The following is a 27,476-nucleotide window of genomic DNA, read 5'->3' as shown; positions in this document are numbered from 1 at the left end:
GAAAGGAGCAGATTTTGGATTGATGTAAAAATAACTTGCCTAGAGTCTCTGAAGTCTTCCAGTCTGAGGAGATTGACTCTGTTTTGAAATTTGAAAATCTTTGGCCACTCTTTCAAAATGTAAACATCTCATAAATTTTATATTTGCCAAAATTCACATTGATTGAGAAATTCTGTTGCAGATCTTTTGAAAATCCTCCTTAGTTTTTCTAGTTTCCCATGAACCCTTAGTATGTTCTAAAGCAAGAAGGATTGGCAGTATTTAGAGTATATTGTGGAAAATTCATAGTTTAACTGCTTCTAGATTTACCCTCTGGGGCCACAAAATTTCTACTTTCTTTATACTTTTTGACCCATGAACTTTGACCTTCTGAGGTGGTACCCAGTGCTGTTGCAAGGAACTTCAGTACCTGGAGCAACCAAATGCCAGTAGGTCCCACTACTCTGCTCAATCCAAAGACAGAGCAGACATAAGAGTAGTCTTTGTTAGGGGCTTTTGGAAATTATTGCTCTGAGATCTGGCATTTTTTCACAGAAGTTCCCAGAACTCAGAGATTTCTGAGTAATGTCTGAATCATAGAATCAAAGGTCTAATACTGGATAAGTGGCAAATAAACACATAGTGATTTTATTGCATTTTGTCCATCAACCTTTGAAATAGTTTCCTCACTTTCTTAAAATGCTGACAAATTTACACTGAACCAGGAGGAGAAAAATGCTGATTTCATCAGTTATTACCAGTTTGTGTCCCTGGATGAAGAGACCAACTAATAAGATTTTCTCTCTCTCTTTGTCTCTCTGTCTCTCTGTGTATGTATCTATCTGTGTGTATCTGTCTCTGTCTTCTGTCTCTCTCTCTCTCTCTCTCTCTCTCTCACACACACACACACACACACACACATCTGTCTGTCTCTCTCTAATTTGCCTAGTCTGTGTGAATTTGGGCAAGTGGCACAACCTCTCTGGGTTTCCATCTCCTCTCTAAAATGAAAAGGGTAGTTGGAACTGATCCCTGGAACCCTTTCCCATTCCAAGATTCTGCCATTTTCTTGAAAGAAGCAGAGCATTAAATATTATCTAAATCTCACCTAAGAACTGTAGTGTAATCTGGAAAGCTTCAAATCACCCCTCTTGGAAAATTTAGACCAGAAAATCAAATAAGTGGTTGTTAAACACCTCTTTCAGGTGCTGTCCGAGGTGCTGATGATACAGAGGAAAAATTGCAAAACTAATCCCAGTCCTCAGGGAGTAGACAGACCATCCTTTTAGGTATAAATCAAACATATACAAAGGATGTGAAAAAGTTAAGAGAAGACTTCCTCATCTCTATTGAGGACATAGGACATTCTCAGTAAATGTCTGCTGCATGGAAATGTCTAATGCCAATGCAGTCCATTTAAAGGCTAAAATCCTTTGTGATCTCATCGAGTTTTCACAATCACCCAGTTAGAGAGGGAGTATAGGATGTGGAGAGGCCAGAGAGCTTTTATTTGTTTTAACAGACTCTGTTTTTCAATAGTATAAAGGAGCTCCAGCTATCAGCACAATTCATCAAGCCCTCTGCAACTGATAGCTTTAAAGACTTTCCTTGGAAAGCAATTGGCTCAGGGTCATATAGAGATGGAACTTGAACCCAGATCTTCCTAATGTTGTGAATAATTCTGTACTATGCCATGCTGCCTCTCAATTCACTATTCCCATTTTACAGATAAGGAAACTGAGACTCAGAGAGATGGTGATTTGTCAAGAGACTCAGTCAATAAAGATCTCTCTTCATTAAGTTGTATTACCACCTGGATTGATTTTTTTTGCAAGACAGTGAGGTTAAGTGACTTACCCAAGGTCACACAGCTAGGTAATTATTAAGTGTCTGAGTGTGGATTTGAACTCAGGTCCTCCTGACTCCAGGGCCAGTGCTCTATCCACAGCTGCCTCAACCTTGATTGACTTTAAATAATTTTGTCATTATTCAGGCAAAATATGATTGTTTACCTATACACTTTTTTATTGTTCAATCATTCTCAGTTGTGACTGATTCTTTGTGACTACATGTGGGGTTTTCCTTGGCAAAGACAATGAAGTGGCTTGCCATTTCCTTCTCCGGCTCATTTTATAGATAAGGAAACTGAAGCCAACAGGGTTACACAGTTAGGAAGTGTCTGAGGTCAGATTTGAATTTCGGAAGATGAGTCTTCCTGAGTCTAGGACTGATGCTCTATACACTGCACTGCATAGCTGGCCCAATGTACTTTAAGTATTGAATGAACAGCTGTGGATAGACAGACACCTGCATCTAACTCTCTAGAGGATTTCAAAGTGCCCCATTTTCCATTCTCAATTGTTATTTCAGCTATCAAATTATCTTTCCTTTCTATTCAGTCATCTCTCTATTTCATTTTATCTTTAAATTATCTTTCTACTAAATTCATGCATAATGCTGTTTTTGTTTCACTTGCATGTTTCCTTCAAGTCAATATTCAACAACCTTCCATCTGGTTTTAGGGATAAAGAAATGAGCAGGGGAACATTCTTTCACTCTTTATTTAAAAAATGAGCCCATCTCTCTATCAAATCATTCTTATGAGCACAGGCATTTTCCTCCATCTCTGCTAATGAACAACATCCCAAATCCTCTCTTCCTCCCTAGTCAGAAAGAGATTAAAGGGTTTTGAGTTTCAGGATGAAATCATTAGATAAACTCTCATCCTCTCAAATTAAATCTGTGACATAATCTAGTCCCTTCTGCATAATATTGCACCATTCCGCTGCATTCTGTGCCTCTCCTCATCTTCTAATTTTGATACAGAAGAAATAGAAACAATACATAGATTTAAAGATATTCCTTTTCACACCCACTCTCTTTCTTTGTAGACAAATAGATAAATCCATTTGCTTTGTATTTTTTAATCTTGTAGCTATATTAAAACTGAGATAACACGTGCAAAGCATTTGCAAACAAAAAGACTATACAAACACTAATTATTATTCACTAATGTCCGAAAACATAGAGTCAGTCACAAAATTGAAGGGACCTCGATGGTCTTATAGCTCCACCCAAACCTGAAAAGTACCTCTGCTGTGACATCTTTAGACTTAAATGATGGTAACAAGTACAATGATGACAGGTGATCATCCAAGCTTTGTTTGAAGACCTCTAAGGAGGAGGAACCGTTTTCCAGAGTTCTAATTAGAAGTAAATTTTCTCTGATATCAAGTTTCTTTACCACTTCCAATCACTGCTTCTTATTTTGTTTCTAAAACACCATGACCATAGACCAATACTTCTTCCGGATGAAAGCCTTTCTGATTCTCAAAGATCTCTCTCTCCCAATTACATGCTCCAAGTCTTTTCTTCTCCAGAGAAAGTATCTGTAGTTCTTTCAATGGATCTTGCCCTTCCTTGGATATTCCCTAGACTATTAGTGCCCTTCTTAAATGTGGCATTCAGTGTTGAGCTTTCCACTCCAAATACTTGGGCCAGCCTCCCCACCTCAAACCTCTCCACCCCTATACCCATGTTTTTCACTTTCATTTTTTATGTCGTCTTCCTCCATTAAACTGTAAATTGTTTGAGGACAGGAACTATCCTTTTAAAATATTTTTATAGCAAAGGGCTTGGTATCTAATTGAAGCTTAAAAATATAAATGATTGATGGATTGAAATATGGTCTGACCAGAGTAGAGAACACTATTTCTTCCCCATTGCTGCAAGTCATATTTATCTTTAACACAGTCCATAATCTAATGTCTTATTATGATATGGAGGTGAAGTTTGGACTTGATGATTAACAGTATCTTCTAAAGTCCAAGATTGGTCACCATAGGCTGCTTCACTAGGCAGTGATTTGTTTTGGACACCATAGCCTGCCTAGAGAGTTTGCAGTCTATGCCGGAGCAAAGAATTCCAAAGATTATTGAATTGCTAATTCTCAGACTATTCAGTGCTGAAATAACAACTGTTTGTCTTTAAAGTGAAAAATAATCCTCATTAGCAAAGAGCCAGTGTTCCATTATATACTAATATCAAAAATGGTGAAGGTGGTATAACATATAAAGAGGAGTCCTGGGAATCCTGGGAGTTAAAGTACAGACCATAATGACTTGTGTGACCCTGAGCAAGTCACTTCACTTAGAAAGCTCTGGACACCTTCTTAGACTGTAAGTGGAAGAGAAAGTCCTGACCTCCATTGACAGACAACCCCTACAACAAGGATATCAGAGGTGGGAGTAAACAAAATGTAAGCCACATTTCCTATTTTAGACTCAGATGATTTTTTTTTCATACTCTAAATAAACACTGATATAGTAAACTGTCTTTCTCAAGATCCCTGGATCTGGCAATTATCTTGTTGATATTTCTATAGGTCTTTGAGCTTATAAAATACTCTATATCCAATATCCCTTGGGAATCTCACAATTCAGGAAAGGAGGCACTAAAGGCATTGTTGTCCCCTTTTCACTGAAAAGGAAACAGTCTCACAACAAATGAAGTGATTTGCTAAGATTATACAGTTAGTATATGTCAAAGGTAAAATGCAAAGTTGGATCTCTTCAAGGCTAGCTTTCTTTCCTCTATACTACACTGCCTAGCAAGTAATCAGATTGCAAGATCTATGGCCAACATTCATTTAATTAATCATTAAGCATTTATTTAATGTCTATTTTGCATTAGTTACTAGGTGCTAGGAATACAAAGACAAAAGGAAATCATGTCATAACTTCAAGGAACTTACCTTCTAACAAGGAATTTACAACATGGATTTCTCTAACTTTTGTCTCACTCTCTCATCTCTGTCTCTATCCCCATATATATATATATATATATATATATATATATATATATATACACATACACAAATACTATAATAAATATGATATATACTATATATGATTTACTATATTATATATGATATATATGCAATATTCTATATTATATCTACTTTTGGGGTATATACAATATACTATAGTATATCTACTATATGTCTGTATATGCAATTTACTATAATATATAGATATATGAAAGCAAATCTATATGCACATATATTTTATACACTATGGTATATATGGAATATACTTATTTACATGGTATATCATATATATTTATATATATCTACATATATAGCATTATACATGGATCTATATACACAAATAGAATGAGAGCAAGGTATTGGGGGAGGAATAAGGCAATACACAGTAGAGAAAGTGATCAAGAAAGGCTTCATAAGAACATGACATTTAGCATGAACTTTGAGAGAAATGCCAGCCTTCTTTGTTGATTGCTTATTTTCATAGTGTTTTTCTGAATCATACTCTGTCTCCTGCACTCTCACAGTCTTTTTATTTCCACTTGACTAATTTATTCCCTAATCACTCTTTTTATTTCATTGAAACCTGCTCAAATTCCATGCAGTGTCTACCGAAAGAGCCATGTTTTCTGGATTCATATTTAGAATTATTCTTCATGAAGAGAAATTATCTTTTTTGAAAAAATGTTATTTAGACTCAAGGTGGTTTTTCCAACTAAGATTTTTTTAACACAGGAAGTGAATAGAATTAACTCTCACTCTTGTCCAGAAGATAGTAAATAAACAAAGGAGATACTAGGGAATGGAGACCTTGCTTAATGTTTTTCATGCAGAGGGAAATGTGTCATCTGTAAATCAAACTGAGAGCGAGGGCTTTGCAATTAGAGTTTAATAATTGTTGAAGGATTCCTGGAAACTGAACCCATTTTTAACCCTTTGGATATGTCAGATGTACAAAACAGAAGATAAGGAAAACCCCTTGGGAACATTAATCTTTGACTGGCTAAGTACAAATGTGCAGATGCTTGGATGCCGGTGTTGATAAGTTTCCATTTTGTTGATGTTGCATAAGTTCCCATTTAGCTCCTATCATTCCAGTGCTTTAAAAAGAACTGATTTAACCACAAAGCATGCTTGGGCCTTGCATTTTTCCCACAAGTGACTGCCCTTTACCCCCAAAGGATGAGGACAGACTACAGGAACACAACCAGCATGTTGACATGTGCTGATTACCCAATGGTTGCAGCCATCCATTCAGCTCCTGAGATGTTCCAGTATCAATTTTCTGGACACCTGCTTAGAGTAATGAATCAACTCAATAATGTGGGAGTGTAAGCTCATCAACTTTGGAAGATCCTTTCTCAGGTTTCCAAGCCTGGCAGATAGCAGGGACCAAGAATCTAGAGTTGGACGAGACCTCAGAGTCCATAAAGTTCAACTCTTATATGAGCAAGGATCCTCTCTATGTGATGCCCAACTATTCATCACGCAGCCTTTGTTGCAGACCTCCACTGAGGGGAAACCTGACAATTTTCATTTTGTCTTTTGAGTGACTCATAATATTTTCAAAATCTTTCCATAATATATCAAGATCAAATCTGTTTTCTGGGTCTCCATTTCCATTTTTTTAAAAATGAGGCAAGAGTTGAATTTAATGGTCACTAAGAACCTCTGTAGGTTGGAAATCCCCCAATTCTGTGACTTTGAATTGCTTTGAATCTTATTCCCTTTGCTTCTAGTTACAAGGTTATCTTGTAATCTGCTAACTGTGATGAATTCTGATAACAAGGATAAGTTTAAGGGAGATCTACAGGGAATCACACATATATTCTTGGATTCCCAGTTAAGCTTTAGAACATGATTATGTGTCAGTCACTCTGTGGTAATATTTTTCTTTGTGTTCTTTGAATCCCATGTGGCCACTGGGAAAAGTAAAGCAATGGTGGATGGATGAAGATTGGGTATGTTGTTAAGTGTATGAGTGACAGAGTAGGAAAAAAGCCATTGAGTCTGACACCACAATTTCACATCCTCCTTCTGAAAGTTACTACCCAGGTGACCCTGACCAATCATTTCAGCTCTCTAACTAACTCTTATTTAAAATAAAGGCTTTGGGGAGGTGGCTTTGGAAATGTGAGTCTGTGTTCCATTTACATACATACACTATAGGATTTAGACTCTCCTTCATTTTATCTTCTATAAGATAGTGGAACTAAAGGACCTTTGAGGTTTCTTCCAAGTCTGGATCTATGATACGTTAAGTAAAGGATTTTGCTTGCTGGAAGTCTGTTGTTGGGAAATTGTTAGGAGGATTGAAATAACCAATAATCCTCAAAAGGCCTTCTGTTTTTTTTTTAAATCCCCTTCCCTTCTTTTCAGCAACTGGAGATGCATCTGGAGGCATTTTACCAAATATTCTTTGTTAAACTTTATTCACCATGGAGGAAGAAAGGAAGGGAACAAGGGAGAGAGGAAGAAATGAGGGAGGGAAGGAAGAAAAGAAGGAAAGAAGGGAAGAAGGGAAAGAGGGAGAGCAAAAAGAGGGAGGAAGGGGGTAACAAAGGAAAGGAGGAAAAGGGGAAGGAAATTTTTATTAGGCTTTTATTGTGTTCCAAAATGCTAGAGATATAAATACTTGGGAAAAGGAAGGCAATCCCTATCTCAAGGGTCTGGCATTCAAATAAGGAAGCTGAAGGGGAAAGAGGACGGGATCTGAAGTCAAGAGCAGAACCAGGAAGTAAATGGAAGTTGGCTGGTTCAGACCTACCAGGGAGAACTCATCCATGATGGGAAAGGGTTGGTCCGGAGAAAGCATTTTCCAAGATGAGAGGACTTCAGAAGCAGATTTTTGAAGTCTGGGAATTCAGAAACAGGGCCAGGAGGGGAATGAAACAGATTCCTTTGTGTTAAGATCAATAATCAGTTGTGATGTCAAGGGAACAGAAATTTTGATAGAGGAATAAGTATGGAAATGAAAATTTATATTTACTTGAAAAATTTCTGACCAATAGTAGATGCTCAATTGTCATTTGTTCATTTAACTTTGATTTGATTAATTTAGGCCATGTGGGACTATTTCAAAGAGGGCAGGACTTTGGAAGGCTGACGATTCTAGGATATATAGATATAGAAATAGGAAACAATGAAAAGAAATAGAAATAGTCAAGGAGAAAGGGATCATGTGGTACAGTATAGATGAGCGCCAGATTTGGTGTCAAGGAACCTGGGCTCAAACTCCAATTCTAGTCATTAGAACTGGATGGGTCAAAGGTTTCCCATTTGTAAAATTGAGGTAATTGAGGTCTAGTGTCTCTGCTCATTTGGATGCCCTAATCAGAACTCTGCCCTTTCCATTTTATTATAGGTATTCCTGCCCTTTAACAGGCTCCTACTAAGCTTGACTTCTGCTTTTTACTCATATCCCCTTCCTTCCTTTCTTCATCAATAGATTGATAGTCACTATGGTTTGCTTACCTGGAGTGGACAATGATTGGATGAGAATAGAATAAACCGGGGCAGCTAGGTGGCGCAGTGGATAGAGCACCGGCCCTGGAGTCAGGAGGACCTGAGTTCAAATCCGGCCTCAGACACTTAATAATGACCTGGCTGTGTGGCCTTGGGCAAGCCACTTAACCCCGTTTGCCTTGCAAAAAAAAAACCCTAAAAAAAGAATAGAATAAACCTCCCCACCCCACCCAACCCTGAGAACCACACTGTGGCTTGCTCCAAAGTCTCTTGTTTATTACATCATTTTCCTTCTCCAAAAATCAATGAGCCCCTTTTTCCATGAATTGCTGTGAATAATTTCTGTCTTCGGGACACTGTAAGAAACAAGGGAGTGGGGTGGGGAAAGAACAAGGAGACAGAAAACAAAGCATTCTAACTCTCACATTAAACTTCCAAGATCTTTTATTATCATTTCATAATGATACTTCATGCTTAATTTTGACAATTCCATTCACTCCCATGCTTCCAACACTTCCCTCTATGCAAATGATTTCAAATCTGCATTGCTAACCCTGACTTCTTCCTTGATCTCTAATTTTCCATTTCTAGTTATCTGTTGGTTCAATCTATCTGTAGGTCCCAATACCACCTGATCTCCTTTCCTTGTCAAAAGCAAAACAAAAACAAACCAAAACAATCAAAACCTCAGTCCTATCTGCCAACTCCTTTTTTTCTGTTGATAGTCCCACCAATTCTCCCAATCCTCCAGGATCAAAACCTCAGAGTCCAATAATATTATTCAAGTCAAAGTTATAAGCAGTTATGAAATGCTACTATGTTCCTGGCTCTGTGTCATGCTAGAAGGACAAATGCTACCATCATGAAGATATCCCACTAGGGATACAATATTATAATGGGTAAGTGAATACATGATATTTACAACACTAAATTAAATCAACGCTAAATTATATTGAAGTGCGTAACTGGTAAGATTGATAAGTCAATCACTTGACAGTATATTAATTTAGTATTCCTGAGAATAGATGTTGAGGATCCAAAGACAAAATTGAAAACTGCCCCTGCCTTCAAGGAGCTTTTATTCTATAGGGGTAATTACCAAAATATCAGTATATATATATATATATATATATATATATATATATATATATATATATAGAGAGAGAGAGAGAGAGAGAGAGAGAGAGAGAGAGAGAGAGAGAGAGAGAGTACAAATACATATATATATAAAATGTATAAATCACAAGATAATTTGTCACAGAAGGCACCTTTTGCCACTTTTTTTTAATATCTCCTTGGCTTAGCACAGTGGTCGGTATGTAATCGATACTTAATAAACGTTGGTTGATTTATGGGTTAATTTGAAAGACTATCTCAGAAACAAGGGATTCCAGGCATGGAAACAGCTTTTGCAAAAGCACAGACATGAGATAGAGTCACATGTGTGAGCCTCAACAAAGAGGTTAGTTTAGTTAGAATATAGAATGCCTATAAAAGAATAATTTACAATAGACTTTGGAAGGTAGGTTGGAGTCAGATTGTGAAGGACTTTCTCTGCCAAAGGGAGAAGTCTTATTTGCTGCCAAAAGTGATAGATAGCTCTGGGAGTTTATTGGGCAGGAGAGTGACATAGTTACATCTGGGATTCAAGAAAATCCCTTTGTCTGTATGGAATACATGTTGGTGAGAGGAGAGAAGAAGTCTATCAGGAGGTTTTTTTCCTCCTTTGGTTCAGGGGGGAAATGATAAGGATCTGAACTAGGGATATGTAGAAAGGTCTCTTGTGGGATTGAGCTCACTCCCATGAAGGAAACTTGGGTTCCAAGTCACAGAGACAGAGGAAAAGCATTCCAGGCATGGAAGCAGGAGATGAGGTATTATATGCAGAGCACAGTGAATAAGCTAGAGTACATGAATCTTCAAATTGGAAAAATTAGATTGGAATCCAAATGGTAAGATATGGGATGTATATGAGGATGAAGAACCAGTTCAATGAATCCAAGATTGTGAACCTGGGTAAAGAAAAGGAAGTGGTTTTCTGGGTGGCTAGGTGGCACAGCGGATAAAGCACCGGCCTTGGAGTCAGGAGGACCTGGATTCAAATCTGGTCTCAAACTCTTAATAATGACCTAGCTGTGTGGCCTTGGGCAAGCCACTTAACCCCACTGCCTTGCAAAAAAAAAAAAAAAACTAAAAAAAAAACCCTAGAAAGTTGTTTTCTTAGAGAGAAACAGAAAAGGAAGAAGGCTCTCAGGATACTAAGCTGAGAACTGGAAGGGATCTTTGAATCCAACTAGTTCACCTCCCCCATTTTGCAGATAAGGAACCTGTGACTCAGGACAAGGAAGTGACATACCCAAGATCACACAGCTAATTGTCACAAGGCTAGGGATTAAATATTGATCTTCTGCACCTGGTCCATTGCTTTTCCCAAAACTTCATGAGATCTCTCCAGCCCTGGGTTACACTCAGACTATGGGAGTGCATAAGTTTGTTCACTTTTGCTTTGCAGTTGACAGGCCATCTATGGTCATGTAAGTCATCTCCCCTGAGATGGACTCAGCTCAGCTTTGTCAAGTCTCCTAGCTCTGCCGGGCACTGGAGAACTGGACAAGCACTGCCTGAAGGTGAACATCAAGACATGCTGTCAGTGTCTTTCAGTACATTCATGCAGCTGAACCCCATAGCCTCTTCTAATTTTCTTTGAGAGATTCTCTACAGGATTGGACAAGAAGAAAGATACATTAGTTTTCCTTTCAAATTCCTCAAAACTATGCCTTGGATTAACTCTAAGACATATAAATATAAAGATGACTTGGTTAACTCCCAGCTAAAATCAATTGAATTAAAAAAAAACAACCCTTCCTATTGGAATCTATTTCAGAAGCTATGGAGAGATTGAGGAAAAGGAATTCAGGGGAAAAAATTCCTTTGAAACTTTTCAAATTCAATGATTCTCTATTTGTGGGTATCTTATTTTTTAGTTTAGTTTTTTTTTTTTTTTTTTTTTGCAAGGCAGTGGGGTTAAGTGGCTTGCCCAAGACCACACAGCTAGGTCACTATAAAGTGTCTGAGGCCAGATTTGAACTCTGGTACTCCTGACTCCAGGGCTGGTGCTTTATCCACTGTGCCACCTAGCCACCCCATATTTGTGAGTATCTTAATAAAAAGACAAGATTTTAACTGTCACTTTTTAGTTTCAGAATTTAAAAAATGGTATGTTGTAAATTACCATGGGTAACCAGGTAGTTGGACCTGAAGGCAGGAAGATTCATGTTCATGAGTTCAAATCCAGCCCCAGGCACTTCCCAGCTGTGTGACCCGCAAGTCAGTTAATATGTTTGCCTCAGTTTCCTCATTTGTAAAATGAGTTGGAGAATGAAATGGCCCCTTCCCTAAAATGGGTCAGTTCTTGCTCTACAATTTGTTGTCATATTGGGTTCAGAGGCAGGTTTAGAATCCAGAAATTTTTAATTCTGAGGCTTCAGAGTTCTGAATGAACCATGCTTCATTGTTGTCTCTCTATCAAAATAATTAAATATATGAACAAAAGAGATAGCCGGAGGCAGGATCTGTGATTTCATTAACATAGAGAATGCCCCAAATTCCATCTGCCAATGTAGTTGACACCTTTTCTGAACCTTCTAGATTAAGAGACTTGTAAACTATAGTTGAATATGGGGGACTTGCCATTCTAAAGCTCTTCATGATGATGCTGAATTGTTCAGAGCTCTAGCCTAGGAGCCAGAGGAGCTGAGTCTTCTAGGTCTATGACTAGTGACCAAATGGGGTCCCTGGAACCCTGACTTTTACATGTGAAATGAAGAGGTTGGGCTAAGACAAGCTCTAAGGATCCTTGCAGCTCTGGCATTTTGTGATTTGAGTCCTTGTATTATGTTTTCCATGAATCTGTGTCACCAGTCAATTTATCAGTAATCAAACTTATTTATTAATCACCCATGCGAAGCAGTGATCATCTAAAATAAAGCAATTATTAATTGTCTCTTGTGTGCCGGAAACTCTGCTAGGTGATAAGGATTAAAAAAAATCCAGTAACTGTGGAACAGCTAGGTAACCCAGTGGATAGAACACTGGTCCTGGAGTCAGAAGGACCTGAATTTAAATGTGATCTCAGATATTAGATACTTACTAGCTGTGGGAACTTGGGCAAGTCACTTTACCCCACTGCCTTGCAAAACCAAAAGAAAAGTAACTCAATAATTAGGTATTTATGAAGTATCTACTGTATTCCAAGAAATGAAATGAGGTGAGGGAAAAGAGAATACTGTGAAGTGGAGCCATCAGGGAAAAGGCTCATGAAGAAATAATAACCTGAAGTTTCTGGGTATGAGGTCATCTCTGCATCTCCCTTTAGGACTCTGATGACTATGAGATGAGAAATGAAACTTTAGGAGACACAATGTCCTGAGCAGAGAGTGGGTTGAAAGACACAATTATTAGGATCATTGTCCTTCATACTGAAGATAATTGTAGCGCATGTACCCCTAAGAGCTCCAGGAAGAAGTGGAACCAATTGGGACTATTGATGCTGAGAAAGACCAGCCTGGGTGGTGACTCAGTGATTGTTTCCCATATCTGGGATGAAATAAGCAGCTGGTCTCTCTTCCCACTAAAAATGGAAAATTAAGAAATTGCTACTTGAAGACTTTAAAGAATCTGTGATTCCATCCATGTGGGCATTCCCTTCCCCGCTGCTCATCTAATGTCCTCCGTGTCTACTAAGATGATCTTGAAGAATATCTGTGTTTGGGCAAACAATTTGTCCTCTTGTAACCCCAACAGGTAAATAAGTTCTCCTAAGCTTATTGAGACTGGACCTCATTCAATGGACATTCAGGTCATCGCGGGCTTGGTAAGACCTGCTGCAACTGGTGCACCACTGACCTAACCCAGAAGCTCCCAGGACCATCTCCGTGATTCAGAAAGGCATCCAGAGAGGATAACACTATAGTGGATTAAATGTTGGAATAAAAACCAGATCGGTTTATGACACAAGACTTGTGTGACTTTCAGCCCCACATCCTCTGAGCCTTAGTTTCTTGATTTCTAAAATAGATGGAAGCTTAATCCTTTCCAGCTCTAATGTGATCCTATAAGTGCATGAATAAATTGATAGCTGGGACATGAATGTGGTGAGGGGCATAAAAGCTGAGGAATAAATATGAAGAAAGTCTGAAATGTGTTACTGAGAACTCACTTTGTCAGGGCAAAGATATTAACATTCTCCCCTTATTTCATTGGTTCTTGACAACAGTTCTGTGAGGTTGGTGCTATTATTACTCTTATAATTTTACAAGTAGGGAAAACACCCCAAAACTGGAATCACAGAACTAGGTTACAAATTCTCCTTCTTCCCCTTAACTGCCTACATTGTTGTTGATGTTGAGACATTTCAGGCCTGTCTGATTCTCCGTGATCCCATTTGGTGTTTTCTTAGCAAAGATACTGAAAGGGTTTGCCATTTCCTTCTCCAGCTCACTTCACAGGTGAAGAAACTGAGGCAGAGTTAAGTGACTTGACCAGGGTCGTACAGTCAGTTAAGTATTTGAGGTCAGATTTGAACTCATGAAGATGAGTCTTCCTCCTTCAAGGTTTGGCACTCTAGCCACTATGCCACCTAGCTGCCCCAACTGGTTGCATATACTTGGCCAAATCACTTAACCTCCTTTGGCCTCAGTTTCCTCATATGTGAAATGAGGGGGTGGGACTAGAAGACTTCTCTACTCTTTTTCAGCTTTGATCTCTGATCATATAATCCTTTAATGTTCACAGTTGCCCAGGGTCAGGTAGCTAATGAATGTCAGAGCCAGGTCCTCTCTCCCCTGTCCCCAGGTATTACAAGTACCTCCATTTCACATGTAAAGAAATTGAATGGCTTGGTTGTTATCATTGGCTAACAGGTTGATGTGTCCCATTATTAGGATAGGAGCAGAGACCTTGATTTCATGGTGATAGAAATTCCCAATTCTACCACTGCAGGTAGGAGTTGAGTCAGAAATTCAAAAATTGGAGTGACTTGCTCAGATAATATATATCATGGGTGAGATGTGAACCTAGGGGTAGCTAGTTGGTGGGGCAGAGAGAGCACCAGCAAGATCTAAATTAAAATTCCATCTCACACACTTACTAGTTATGTGACCTTGATCAAGTCATTTAATCCTATTTGCCTCAGTTTCCTCATTTGTAAAATGAGTTGGAAAAGAAAATGGCACCCTACTCCAGTATCTTTGCCAAGAAAACCCCAAATGGACTGACAAAGAATTGGACATAACTATGACTGAGCAACAACAAAGCCCGTTCTTCCCAACTCTGATATTCTGATCTCTAACACAACTGCCTTTTAGAAGTGATAATAATATATACAACTGTGCATAGAGAAATTGTTATAAATACATTTTAATTCATTCTATCAATATTAACAGTAATGACTGTTTACAATTTTAATTACAATTTGGATTTATTTGCATCCAACTCTAGACAAATCTAGAAGAAATGAATGCCTTTGGTGGGTATGTTCTTTTTTTGGATATACATGGCAGCCTCTTTTTGGGCCACACTGAAAGACATGGACCCAAGCAATGGAGTGCTGTCAAACTGAGGCCACCTGAGACCCTGGAAGGGCTACAGGTTTGGCATCTGAAGACCTAAATTTTGAATCCTGGCTCTGCCACTACTCCCCAGGGGGACATAGGACAAGACTTTTATATCTTTCCATTTGTGAAAAAAGGAGGGAGTGGATTAGCTGAGTTCAGAGGTCCCTTTCAGCTCTAATCCATAAGCCTTGGCCAGGGCAATTGGATTTCCCATTATTGTACACAACTCTACTAACTGGTGGTAGTAGATTAATTTTGGGGAAAGCATGCTTTACTCAGTCCTCCCTCCTTTGCCAATTCTATTTCATTTTTAGACACTTGAGATATCCAACAAGAATCCCAAGCGCATACCCATAATGCAATGTAGCATGTAAATCACAGGATTGTGAAGAAGCAAGAGACCTTACATTTTACAAATGAGAAAATAGTCTAGAACAATTAAAATGACTTGTCATGTGTCAACAAGTATCAGGAATGGACTTCTGCTCAAGGCTCCTCCTTTCAGTCTTTCAGTTCTGGCTATTTCCCTGATACCATTTGCTAGTAACTTCCCCCCTTACCTACTCTATATATATCACACACACACACACACACACACACACACACACACACACACACACTCACATACTCACACACTCATATACACACACATACACATACTCTCATACACACATGCTCATGCTTACACACAGGTTCATATATACTCATACACACATACTTTCACACACACTTAAACACATGCTCACACACATACTCACACACATACTCATGCGCACTCATACACATATATTCTTATTCACACAAACTCATGCTTGCACACATGCTCACATACACACTCATAAACACACATATACTCACGTACACACACTCATACACACATCTTCTCATATACGTTCACACACACACTCATATACACAGTCACACACACACACACACACACACACACACACACACACACACACACACAGATTCTGCATCCTAACTTCCCAATAGAATGGAAGCTCTCTGAGACCAGTATCTTATTTTCTTTTTGTCATTTTATTTCCAATCCTAGCATAGTGTCTTAACTAAAATGAGTGATTAATAAATGCTGATTGATCAATTAATTGATATCTCCCACTACTTCCTAGCTAGATTTGTTTCATCAACAGATCTAATTTAATTTTTTAAAAAAATCTTCCATCTGGTAGAAAGCAGGCAAGAAGGCTTTTCCAGATAGCCCAAGGATGAAATGGTGGCATTGTTGCCGGCACAATGAAAGTCAGAGCTGTGTGCCCGCAGTCCAGAGGCCAGAGCCAGCTGATAAGCATAATGACAAAAGCCGGTTTCATGAGGGAGTCCATAGTGGGCTCCCTCAGCTGATGGCTCTGCTATTTTTGGTATTCCACATATCATGATTACATATACAGAGGGCGATTGGAGGCTACAAATATGGTAAGTCAGCATGGAATTCTGGGACACACTGCATTATCGGTCAGGGCTCCTGGAACTTTGGTCAAGCCCTCTCCCGTCTTTGCTGCTTTGGTCATTAATGAAAGTCGGGCCAGCTAATGCTCCATTGCCTGTGGTGGGGGAGAGCGATTAAAAAAAAGAAAAAGAAAAAGAAAAAGGAAAGGAGAAAGAGAAAGCTTGACATTTCCCAGAGCAGATAGTATTTTTAGAAGCAATGCCGCGTCCAAAGTGTTAACTAATTGAGTGATCAGGTTTCAGAGTTGGCCCCAGAAAGGATGGCAGTGGAAGACTTTGAAAGCTTCCCAGAACAAGTAAGCATTTGCAGTTTTTAAAAGAAATCTAGTATTGGCCAGAATCATGGGTTTACCATGGGTGTCGGTAATGTTAAGGAATGGGTTATGTTTTTATGAAGGAAAAGAGCGTACGTGTGCTGGGGATGATGGATGTGTTGGCAGGGTGGCCGGGATGGGAGTGGAGGGGGCACAATTGATTGAGGCCATCTTCCTCCTGCCCTGGGAGCCAGCCAGCTGTAGGTAGGTCTCGCCTGGACCATGGCTGGGTGTGTGTGATGCGGGGGCCGGCCTGGAGAGGATGCTTCATGAAATGCAGAAAGGACTTTTGTGGTGGTCAGGGATGACCCTTGGGCCTAGTGGAGCCATGATTCTTAAGTTCTGGAAAGGGCAAGGGCTTAAATGATTTTACGTAGTCTCAAAAAAAAATACACCTTGAGGCTTTTAAAAACTTCTCTAGCAGGTACTTGCCAATTTTTTTTTTTTTACTTTTTAATTATAAAAAGAATGTGTTTTGACAGTCGGAATAAAAAAATGCTGAGCCTAAAATCCTTTTATTTTTTGGTTAAAGGTATATATTGGTTGCTGGGAGGAAAAAAGAGGGGCAAATAATTTCATTTCTCTCTTTAAAAACATTTCATTTAAGCACTCACAATAGTTTTACTTCACTTTATTGTTTGGAGCAATTAGGTAAATACTCTTTTTTAAAAAAATGATGGGAGGAGGATGTAAAATATTTGCTGCATGTTTATAAATATTCAAAATGTTTTTGATATAAGTGGCATATCAAAGGATATTTAGATTATGGCCTAATTTCTGTGCCCTTATTTATTTCCACTTTGTTTATTTTCAATCTTTGTCATCTTCTCGACCTACAAGAAATTTCACATCCGGTCCTTAATGGAGATTTTCCAAATTGCTTGTCTTCCAGAGGCATGATTTCAAACATGAGGATTACCATGTGTGGGATATCTTTTTTTAATTGTTATTCTTTTAATTGTAGTAATAGGGGAATGGTTCAAGAGAGATAGCAATTACATTCGGATTTTAGGATTGCCCAAGAGTTTTAATGAGAGGTAGACAAGCATGTTAGGAATAAAGCAATATTATGAAATTATAATGACAAGACTTTTCTCCCAGAAAAAGATATAAGAATGCACCTTTCTCCCTTCTTTGCAGAGGTGAGAGGGACCATGAGTGTGGAATAGTACAAATAATGCCAGATTTTGTTGATGTCTTAGTTTTAATTATTTTTTTAAATTCTTATAATTATTTTTTAAAATTCTTATAATTTCTCTTATAAGAAATGGTCCTCTGTGAGCAGGAGGTGAGGCATACATTTGGAAATAATCTATAAAAGTAACAAAAGATCAAAAATTCTTTTAAATGTCATTTTTCAAAATTTGTAATAGTATAAAAAAGACTTAGATGCAATAGAATTTGTAATTCTGACCTGATTTTAAAATGTCAGAAATCCATTTTAATTGATCATTTCCTCTTAGAAACGACCCACTTAGTGCTTAAAGATGAACTTTTCATTAAGTACTTTTCCCCTTGGGGCCATGAGGGGCCTTTATGAATATTCTTTGGATTAGGAAGAGCTCAGGACTAAAGGACTTTGGTAAAGTTCTCATCATCTGGGGCATGCTTAGCATGTCAGGAGGTAGACTTTATCCCAGATTAACTCTGAGATTTGCAATGAATGGATGGATAGGGCTCATGTCCCCTCAGGCATCAGCAGAAATGATCTTCTAGCATAGCACGATCCTTTTGAGAAAGAAATTCTTAAAATATGCTGTATGTCATCCCTTCCCTCTCCCCTCCTAAAAAAAGGAACACATAATTTAAAAATTATGAGACTTAATGAAAGCTACTACTGAGACTCATATTTTTTTATCAGATGGGGAAAAATGACAATTCTTACATCAAAAGTGGGTTTTTAAAGATGCCCTAAATGGACTTAGATTTGAAAAGCAAAAAGATTTTCTGGTGAACTCATTTTGGGGGCTGTTTTAAGCAAGCTGTAGATGTGCTTCTCATTTTAGCTCGGATACCTGGAAGTGCATTGTCATCTTCAGGAGTGAAAAAACGAAATAAAATCTTTTGGAGGTGCTAAAAGTCCTGGTAGAAGACACATTTCAGGGGCTTGTCCTTTGGGTAGCTCATATCATGTCTATCGGCTGACTGGACAGCAAGCATCTGAGCTCGGGTCACATGTCCAAAGTTGGCAGTCTTAGTAGGGATGCTTCCCAGAATGTTTCCCAAAGCGCCGACCCATTACAATTCGCCCATGAGCCTCGTCATTATGGGTCATGGGTACCATTACTGGGCTGGGCTCAGTTTGGAATTGGGTGGTGATGTTTCTGGCTTCTGGCTTTATGTTGGGTTAGAAGACTGAGCTATTCTCCCACATGAGCTGAGCTATGGAAAAAAGCCTGGCAAGAAGGGTACAGTAGATTATTTGGTTTTCATCCTTCTCTTGTAAGAGTTTTTATTTGAATTTAGTTGTTGGAATTTGGGATTTATTTATCTTTGTCTCTGTCTCAGTTTCTGTCTCTTCATGGTTAGGTCAGATTGGTCACTGGTCTGTGATTAACAGGAGCAGTCATCTTTTTATTTGTTTGTTTGTGTAAAAATGAAGATTCTACTTTTTAAGCCAATAATTTATTTGCCCCACGTACTTTTTATGATAGGAAAAATGTGTTGGTTAATTCATTAAATTTGACTAAGTTTCCAGTGGAATGTAGGTTTAAAAAAAATAAAGAATTTTCCAGATATATTGTCATCTTGATAAATTAATTGGTCAAAGAAAGCTTTCAAAAATCTTAAGCCATAGAGACTTAAAAATAAATAGATAGATAAATAAATAAATATGAGTGATAGGTTTTTGACCTGGAATTTGTAGATAGATTTCCATGGATCCATGAACTTGAACAGAAAAAATGAATTTTTATTTTTCTAATATTGAATTGAAATTATGAATTTCCTTCAAATTATAAATGTAGGCAAAAAAAATATTCTGAGAAGGGATTCGATAACTGCATCACACTGCCAGAAGAATATATGACTGAAAAATGTTGAGAACCTAGAATATTGGTACTCTGACCTAATCATAATAATTTTAATATCTCAAACTATTTCTGGTTTTACTATAATATTTTTCATTAAGACTTTTAAACAGCATGTGCTATACAATATGTAAACTCTGAAATTAAATCGTAGTGTGTTCCTCTTTCCCTCTCACCCCGTCTTCTGCCCCATGTGTTTCTAGTTGTTGGTTGAGGTAGAACTGTGCCTTGGATCTGTTTTCAAGTGATGAACCCATGAATGTATGAAAATTATATGCATGAATTATATGTATGTATTATATGTATGGAATGCATGAAAATTGTACTTTCCCTGGGGGTGTAGGGAGGGGCCAAGAAGTAAAGAATTACCAAGCTAGGGTAAAATCATGATAGTAGACTCATTGAAGGACAAACTAGAGAGCAAAGCAAGTTTCTTCTGTTGTTGTGAAGACGACAAATAAGAGTCTTAGGAAATGATAAGTTTTGATTATGTAATGATTGGGTAGGATTCTCCAGCTGGGTCGTTCAAACTGAGTTCTGTCTAATTCTTTGACAAACGGAAGGTGTTGGATGGAAATTTTAGAATAATCTCTCCAGTTGATCACTCAACTTGAAACCCTATTTCTAGAGACAAGTGGCGTCAAATTCTCTTAGCTTCTTGGGTAACTATATATTAAAAATCACATAAAATTCTCTTTATAATATTAATAGATTAAATGGCCAAACTTTCTCATGATTAGAGGAAAGGTCTGTCTAGAGACATTGTAAGTTCCCTGAGGTGTTCAGAGTCTGGAGGAACTCCAGTGACAATATTGGAAGCAGAATTCTCAGTCAGTTTATACAGGGTTATACTCAGTGGTCTCTGAAATTCCTTCCACATCTGGCTTACTGGAATTCGGTGAATTATTTTAGATGTTTTATTTTTATTTTTCTTGGTTTGTTTTTCCCCAGACTTTGACTTCAGCAACTAGGGAATTCTCAGTTCCTAGAAATTTCCTCTCACCAAAGCAGAGAGGTATCTGCAATGCAACCATATCATCAAAATCTTCCTGGGAGTCCTGAGAAGTTAAATCACTGTCTAGGGGACATTGTAAGCTTTTTAGCATAAGGCCATGCACGTAATAATAAATGCGTGTTGACCCCCAGTTTATGGCAAAGAAGTGACTAGGCTTCCTGACTCTCAAGTAAGCTCTCTATCCACTCTGCCAATATCATTCCCAAATATTAATTCATTTAATATACACAGGACAATAGCCAGAGTTTATGTATAGCACTTTGATGCTTGTAAAGCATTTCACATTTTTTTTTTAGTTTTTTAGGTTTTTAGTTTTTGCAAGGCAATGGGGTTAAGTGACTTGCCCAAGGCCACATAGCTAGGTAATTATTAAGTGTCTGAGGCTGTAATTGAACTCAGGTCCTCCTGACTCCAGGGCTGGTGCTCTATCCACTGTACCACCTAGCCGCCCTTCACATATATTTTCTTATTTGATCATCCAAGGACTCAGTAAGCGTAATCTGATTGTACCTATTTTGCGAAGGGACAGAGAGGCTCTATAACCAAAGGATCACCAAACTAATTAGTGTCTGATAGAGGATCTCACAATCTATCCACTAAAAATCCTTCAATTAATTTTCAATTAAATAAAAATGTTTTTCAATTTCAAAATTAAGGCCCTAGACTCAGTGTATTCAAATGAGAAATTGAAAGTTGTTTCTTTTACTCTTTACTTATATATAAGATACCAACTATTTTCACAGAAAGTTGTTTCAGGGTTAACATCTGGCTTCCAGTTGAGTGATTTATGAGAGTTGGCGATAAAAGTCAAAGGATAGAGAGTATGGCTCTGGAACAAATGTGCCTTCCTGCCTTCTTTACAGGAATGAGGGACTATGGGTGAGCAATTTAGAAAATTCAATGTCAGTATCTGTTTTGGTTGTCTTTGCTGAACTGCCTTTAAAAAAAAAATCTTTGTTTCAAGAGGTAACTCCCGGAGGAGGGGAGGGTGAGAAATGCATTTGGAGATAAGGTTATGTAAATCTCAGAGAGGCCAATAAAAATATTGTTTTAAGTTAAAGGGTAGAAAATGTAGGTACCATAAAAAAACTTCCATGCATTTTTGTTTATATGTATGTTTTTTGTAGAAGTATGTGTCCTTGTGTCTCAACAAGAATATTTGTATCTTTACATTTGTGACTTTTGAGTCATTACAAGTTTCACTTGTAAAAAAAAAACTCTTTATGAAATAAAAAAATACTTTTGATAAGGTTGTTTTTCTTAAGACTGGCAATTCTCCCATTATTCTTGATTTTCCTTCTTCTCTCTAAGTATTATTTTAACTATTTTTTGCAAAGCTGATGGAAAGGAGAGAAATGCCTAACAGATTAGATCAAAAGTCTGCTCGCCTTCATCCTTCAATTATGCGGACTCTGCCAATAGGGGCTATTCTAAGGAGAAAAAAAATGAATCCATTAAGTTACACTTTTAAAAGCCTGAATTATCACTATATTATCTCCAAGGCTAGAAAGTTCCTATTAGACATCATTTCAATCCATTATACCCTTTCTTTCTAACAAGTTTTACTTGTAACTTAATACTTTCCACTTGCAATTGAATATTTGTTTTATAGTGATTGTGCTAATTCAAAGAACTTTTAAACTAGCATTCTATAAACATTGTTAATCTTCTGAGAGCAAAGATAGGGCTTTCTGCATATTAGAAGAATAAACAAGAATAAGTGTTGGAAGATAAAATTAAAAAGAGAAACTCACCCAATGTTCATCCATTTAATGCCTTTTTCTGACTACTCTAATCAAATATGTTATCTGTTAATGCTATCATATTTTAAAATTTTCAAGCCATATTATCGATCTTATCTCATTTGGAAAGGAAGGTGGAGTTATGGTAACAGGTAGCTGTCAGAAACTTTCCTTTGGAGCCTAGTTCCAAAGCTGTTGATGACTTCAAAGGCCATCGAGAATCTGTCCCCTTCATTTCACAAAAGAGTAAACCAAGTCCCAGAGAATAGAAATAACTTATCCTAGATCACACAGGGAATAAGGAGCACCTCTAGTGTCTTTACAGATTTGTTAAAAACCGTTTTCTTTCTAATATCACATCAAGATTCCTTCCCAATGACCACTCCTGTGAGATAGTGCTCGTCAGGCCAATGTACAGGATTAAATGGGATGGATACCATTCCTCATAAGATCCAACCTTCTTAGAAATGAGTTTGGGGGCAGCTAGGTGGCGCAGTGGATAGAGCACTGGTTCTGGAGTCAGGAGGACCTGAGTTCAAATCTGACCTCAGATACTTAATGATCACCTAGCTGTGTGGCCTTGGGTAAGTCATTTAACCCCATTGCCTTGCAAAAAAAACTTTAAAGAAAAAAAAGAAATGAGAATGTTCTAAGACAAATAGGGAGAAATATGAATCTACCTCTCATTTTCAATGTAAATAGATTAAACTATGCAATAAAATAAAAAAGACTTCCAGATTGAATTAAAAATAAAAACTCCACTATCTGTTGTATGAAAGAAATATCCTGAAAAAAAAGACATTCACAGAATAGAAAATGAGGAGCTAGAATAAAATTTACTGGTGAAGTAAAAAAAAAACCAGGAGTTGCAGTCTTGTGATCGAATAAAAATCAAATATTGTTTAAATAAATAGAGATAAAAAATTCAAACAGAAAAGAATCGTGAACAATAAGTCCATGATAATCTTAAACTTAAATGCTCCTCTTAGCAATTAAATAAGTAAAGGAAAATTAGCTGAATTGCAAGAAAATATACACCATAAAAATATAAGACTGGAGACTTCAATATCCCTCTCCCAGTTTTGAAGAAGCCTAAAAGAAATATCATCAAAAGAAAAATCATAAAGTTACAAATTGCTGGAGAAATTAGAATTAAGAGATGTGTCATCTGAATTGAACTGTGAAAGAAAACATGAACCTTTTACAAAAATTGGTTGTGTATTAGGACTCAGAGAGATTGCTAATCAATGTAAAAAAAGCATAAATAATAAGCATATCAATTAGACATCATGAGACAATAAAACTAACAATAAATTCAGAGAGCACAAGCAAAAGACACAAACCCAAATGGAGACTTAACAATGAAATACTAAATCATGAGTGGACCTAAGGAAAAAAGATTAGAAACTAATTATGTGAAAGAAAATGAGAATGATGAAATGATAAAATGAGAATGTTCTGTAAGACATGTGATTGACATCAATGATGCATATTCAATAGCATAGATTCAGAGTCAAGGAGACTCAAGCTTTGAGTCTTTCCTGTGATACAGTAGATGGGTGGTCCTGGGTCAGTCACTCTAGCTCAAACAAGTAAGGCTAATATAAATTGCAAAACAGATACTGATTGGCTTTATTGGAGAGTTTTATTTCTAACCAAGCAGTTAACAAACCAGTGAAATAATATATGCTAGTATGTGTATTTATAATAAACATATATGTATAATATAGCATAATGTCCTCTTTATTATACAAGTAGTTATATAGAGTTACTTTAGTTACTTAGGGAACTGGACCAACAAGATTACTATTTTCTTAGTGGATGAGGCTTTGGAATGAGGGGGTCTCCATGCAAACCTTAGCTCCACTGCCTTTTACCTGTGTGACCTTAAAGTCCTTTTCCTCATTTGTAAAATGGGGAGGGCAGCCTGGATGGTCTCTGTGGCTTCTTCTGACCCTAGATTCTTTGCTTTTAATCCCTGTGTGAGCAATCTGCTTCATTTCATTGCATAAACACAGATTGTGCAGCTGCCCTGGACAGATGTAGAAGAGGAATACCGGCTGGGTTACTAGCTGAGGTGGGGTGAGCAAGAGAACCTGTTTGGACTGGCTTAAATCTGACATCCACCTCTTCGGGGGGTCAGTGCGGGTGGAGGGCAGCTTTATCATGTTCATATCTAGAGGATGGCAGTTGGTTATGGCCTATTGCTTCTCACAAACACAGTCATGTAGCTGATTTTTTTTTTTTGCTATATCCTGATAATAGATCTTCCCTGGATTATTGTAAAAAATCTTTCTCTAATCCTGCTGATATCTAAGTCCAGTCCTGGTAGAAATAATGAGATTTAAAAAAATCTCATTTTAGTAGTGTCTTGTTTTAGTATCATCTAAATATATATGGATGTATATGGATACATGAATTTACATAGATGCATATATATGTATAGTTCCTTTCTCTTATCCCTAGCAAGCCATCCCTTTTAACAAAAATTTAAAAAAAGAAAAGAGGGGAAAGAATCGGGGTGGGGCAAAAATAGCCAACGCAATTGTGGCAGCCAGTACACATCTATAATATGTGTGTGTGTATGTTTGCCATGCATGCATGTCTGTGTACAATAAATGTGTTTATGTACAAATGTTCATATATAGCTATACTATGATATAATCTGTATTTGTGTATATCTACCTATGTGCCTATAGATATGCATCTATGTTAGGCATACATATATATTTATAGATGTATACTGCTTGTATACATACTTTACATTTGCAGTGTTGATGTTCAGTTGTGTCCAATTCTTCATGACCCTGCTGGAAGTCTTTTTTTGGCAGAGCTGCTGGAGTAGTGTCCTATTTCTTTTTTCCAGATTATTTTACAGTTGAGGAAATTGAGGTACACAGGGCTATGTGACTTGCCCAGGGTCACACAGCTAGGAAGTGGCTGAAGTCCAAGTTGAATTCAGGTCTTCTTGATTCCAGGTTCAGTGTTCTATCTACTGAATCACCTAGCTGCCCCATTTATATTGTAGGCAGTGTACATTCCTTTAATGGTTCTACTTAACTTCTCTCTGCATTGGTTCATATCAATTTGCTAATGCTTCTCAATATTGTTCATCATCCTTTGTGTCTTCCAACATGGTGATGGGCCATTATATAAGTGTATCAGAAAAAAATGATGTTTGTAATAGTTTCATTTTGTGGAAATGAAGAATGTACTAATTTAATACTTATATGCTCACCAACTCTATGCTTTGGAGATGATCTCCCTTTTTTTGCATTACAGTGTCCTGATCCCCTGAACTTGTGGTGCCACTACTTCCAACCTGACCCTTTAGTATCTCTGTATTTTCTAATATACCATGATTTATATATGCCCCCCATTAGAGTGTAAGCTCTTTGAAGACAAGGAGCATTTTATTTTATTTTATTTTTTTATTTTTTTGCTTTTTCCTTGTATCCTCAGTGCTTCACAAAGTTAAGTGGAACATTGTCAGAACATAATGATGATGTTGATGATGATGCTTGTCCTTCATTTTCAAAGACCATGACATCAGGGAGGTGATACCAATACGTAATATATGCTTGCTGAGTGATTAATGGATAGTAGGCGCATGAATCACAGGACCCTAGGCAAGAAGGGACCTGAAAGATTATGTTATCAAACTCTCCACTATACAGATAGATAAACCGAGAACTGGAGTAGTAAAGATATTATGGAAATTGTCTACAAGATTCAAGAACTTTGAGTTTGGGAATAGGCATGACCATCATTGTTTTGGTATACTTTCTGTATTTGCTGCAATAGAATCTCAGTTAGCAATGTTGTTTTTCCAACTGGCCTTCAGATTTGTGCTTCCTATGAAATGTTTTCATCCTCTGCATTTGATCAGAAAACTGTTCTAAAATTCAGAGCTAGCAAGCTAATAAGATGCCTTTTGACACACCCTTTGTTGAACCTAGAAATAGATTTAAGTAGAGAATAAAAATGGAAAGAACAATAAGCATTTTTTGGTGGTAATTTTGACGGGGGGAGCCTTATAAACCAACCACAAAAAAATTTAACAAATTATTTTCATTTGCCATCAACTCCCACATGGCTCCAGCTGCACCAGCTGTCCCCTAACACTTGGGGATGATGAATTAAAGGAGCCTTCCCGCTTCTACCCAGCCGCCCCCTCTTGCTCGGTGCCTCAAACCTCCTACTTCACCCCCTTTCTGGCCTCAATCCCCAACCTGTAATTTTCTGACCAGGAAGCTGGAGGCCAGTGCCTTGTGATTGATGGACTGCTCCCCACCAAATAAATTATAATTATGTGCTAGAAGTCAACCGTGACATTTGTCATTTCAAGTCTCATCCACACTCCAATTAGGTTCTTCCCTTCCCGGCATTATAAAATGCCAAGAAATTGGCCATCTTAAGTAAATACTTTTCTCTCCTCCTGATACCTAGACCAATTTTAGCTTATCACTGTATTCAGCTGCTATATTTAAAATGTGAATAGTTTCCTGGATTAAATATTTTAGGATTCCTGCCAAGATCTCCTTCCTACACAATAAGGATTCTCAGGCAAGAAGCTCTGACATCCCTCTTCTGATTCATAATATAACAAATAAAAGGAAAAATCTCAAGAATTCACATTGTTTGGTATAATTCCCTAAAACACTATTCCAAAAGTCATGGCTGCCTCTGCCTCGACTTTGGATAAAGGGCACTCTCCTGGTGGTATTTTCTATTTGGATTTCACAGTGTCCACAGACTTTCTCAAGTTCTCTCACAACATTAGGAAAGCTGCTATTTTCCCTGTTCTTTGCACTCTGAATATTTTACAGTGATTTCTATGAGGTATTCAACACAAGAGCCTAGTATAATATTCCTTTGCCTCTATTTTGCAAGTGAATCTGCCAATAGTAACTCAGAATTTTGACTAAATGGTATCTCCTGGTCCATGATATCAAAGCATTTTTATCACATGACCAGGAAGACAAACTCAATCAATAGCCATTTATCAAACTTTAGGTTCCCTCAA

At 37.6% G+C, this 27,476-nt stretch overlaps 1 protein-coding gene across 17 annotated transcripts in view; it reads left to right on the top strand.

Annotated features, from left to right (window-relative positions):
• Positions 1-27,476, top strand: part of ANK3 (ankyrin 3) — a 702,796-nt gene that overhangs the window by 412,291 nt on the left and 263,029 nt on the right. The window contains exon 1 of one of the 17 annotated variants that reach the window (XM_074232304.1): positions 14,744-16,646. The exons of 15 other annotated variants lie outside the window; for them this stretch is intronic. In XM_074232304.1, coding sequence (XP_074088405.1) covers positions 16,611-16,646 — 36 coding nt within the window. In that variant the 5' untranslated portion in view covers positions 14,744-16,610. Of the gene's footprint in view, positions 1-14,743; positions 16,647-16,667; positions 19,073-27,476 lie in introns of those variants that run through there. One more of the 17 variants, XM_074232305.1, reaches the window with a different exon arrangement.

Source organism: Macrotis lagotis, chromosome 4 (assembly GCF_037893015.1).
Source record: "Macrotis lagotis isolate mMagLag1 chromosome 4, bilby.v1.9.chrom.fasta, whole genome shotgun sequence".
Taxonomy (NCBI): domain Eukaryota; kingdom Metazoa; phylum Chordata; class Mammalia; order Peramelemorphia; family Peramelidae; genus Macrotis; species Macrotis lagotis.
Note: the sequence above shows the minus strand (reverse complement) of the source record. Positions and strands in the feature narration are given on the sequence as shown.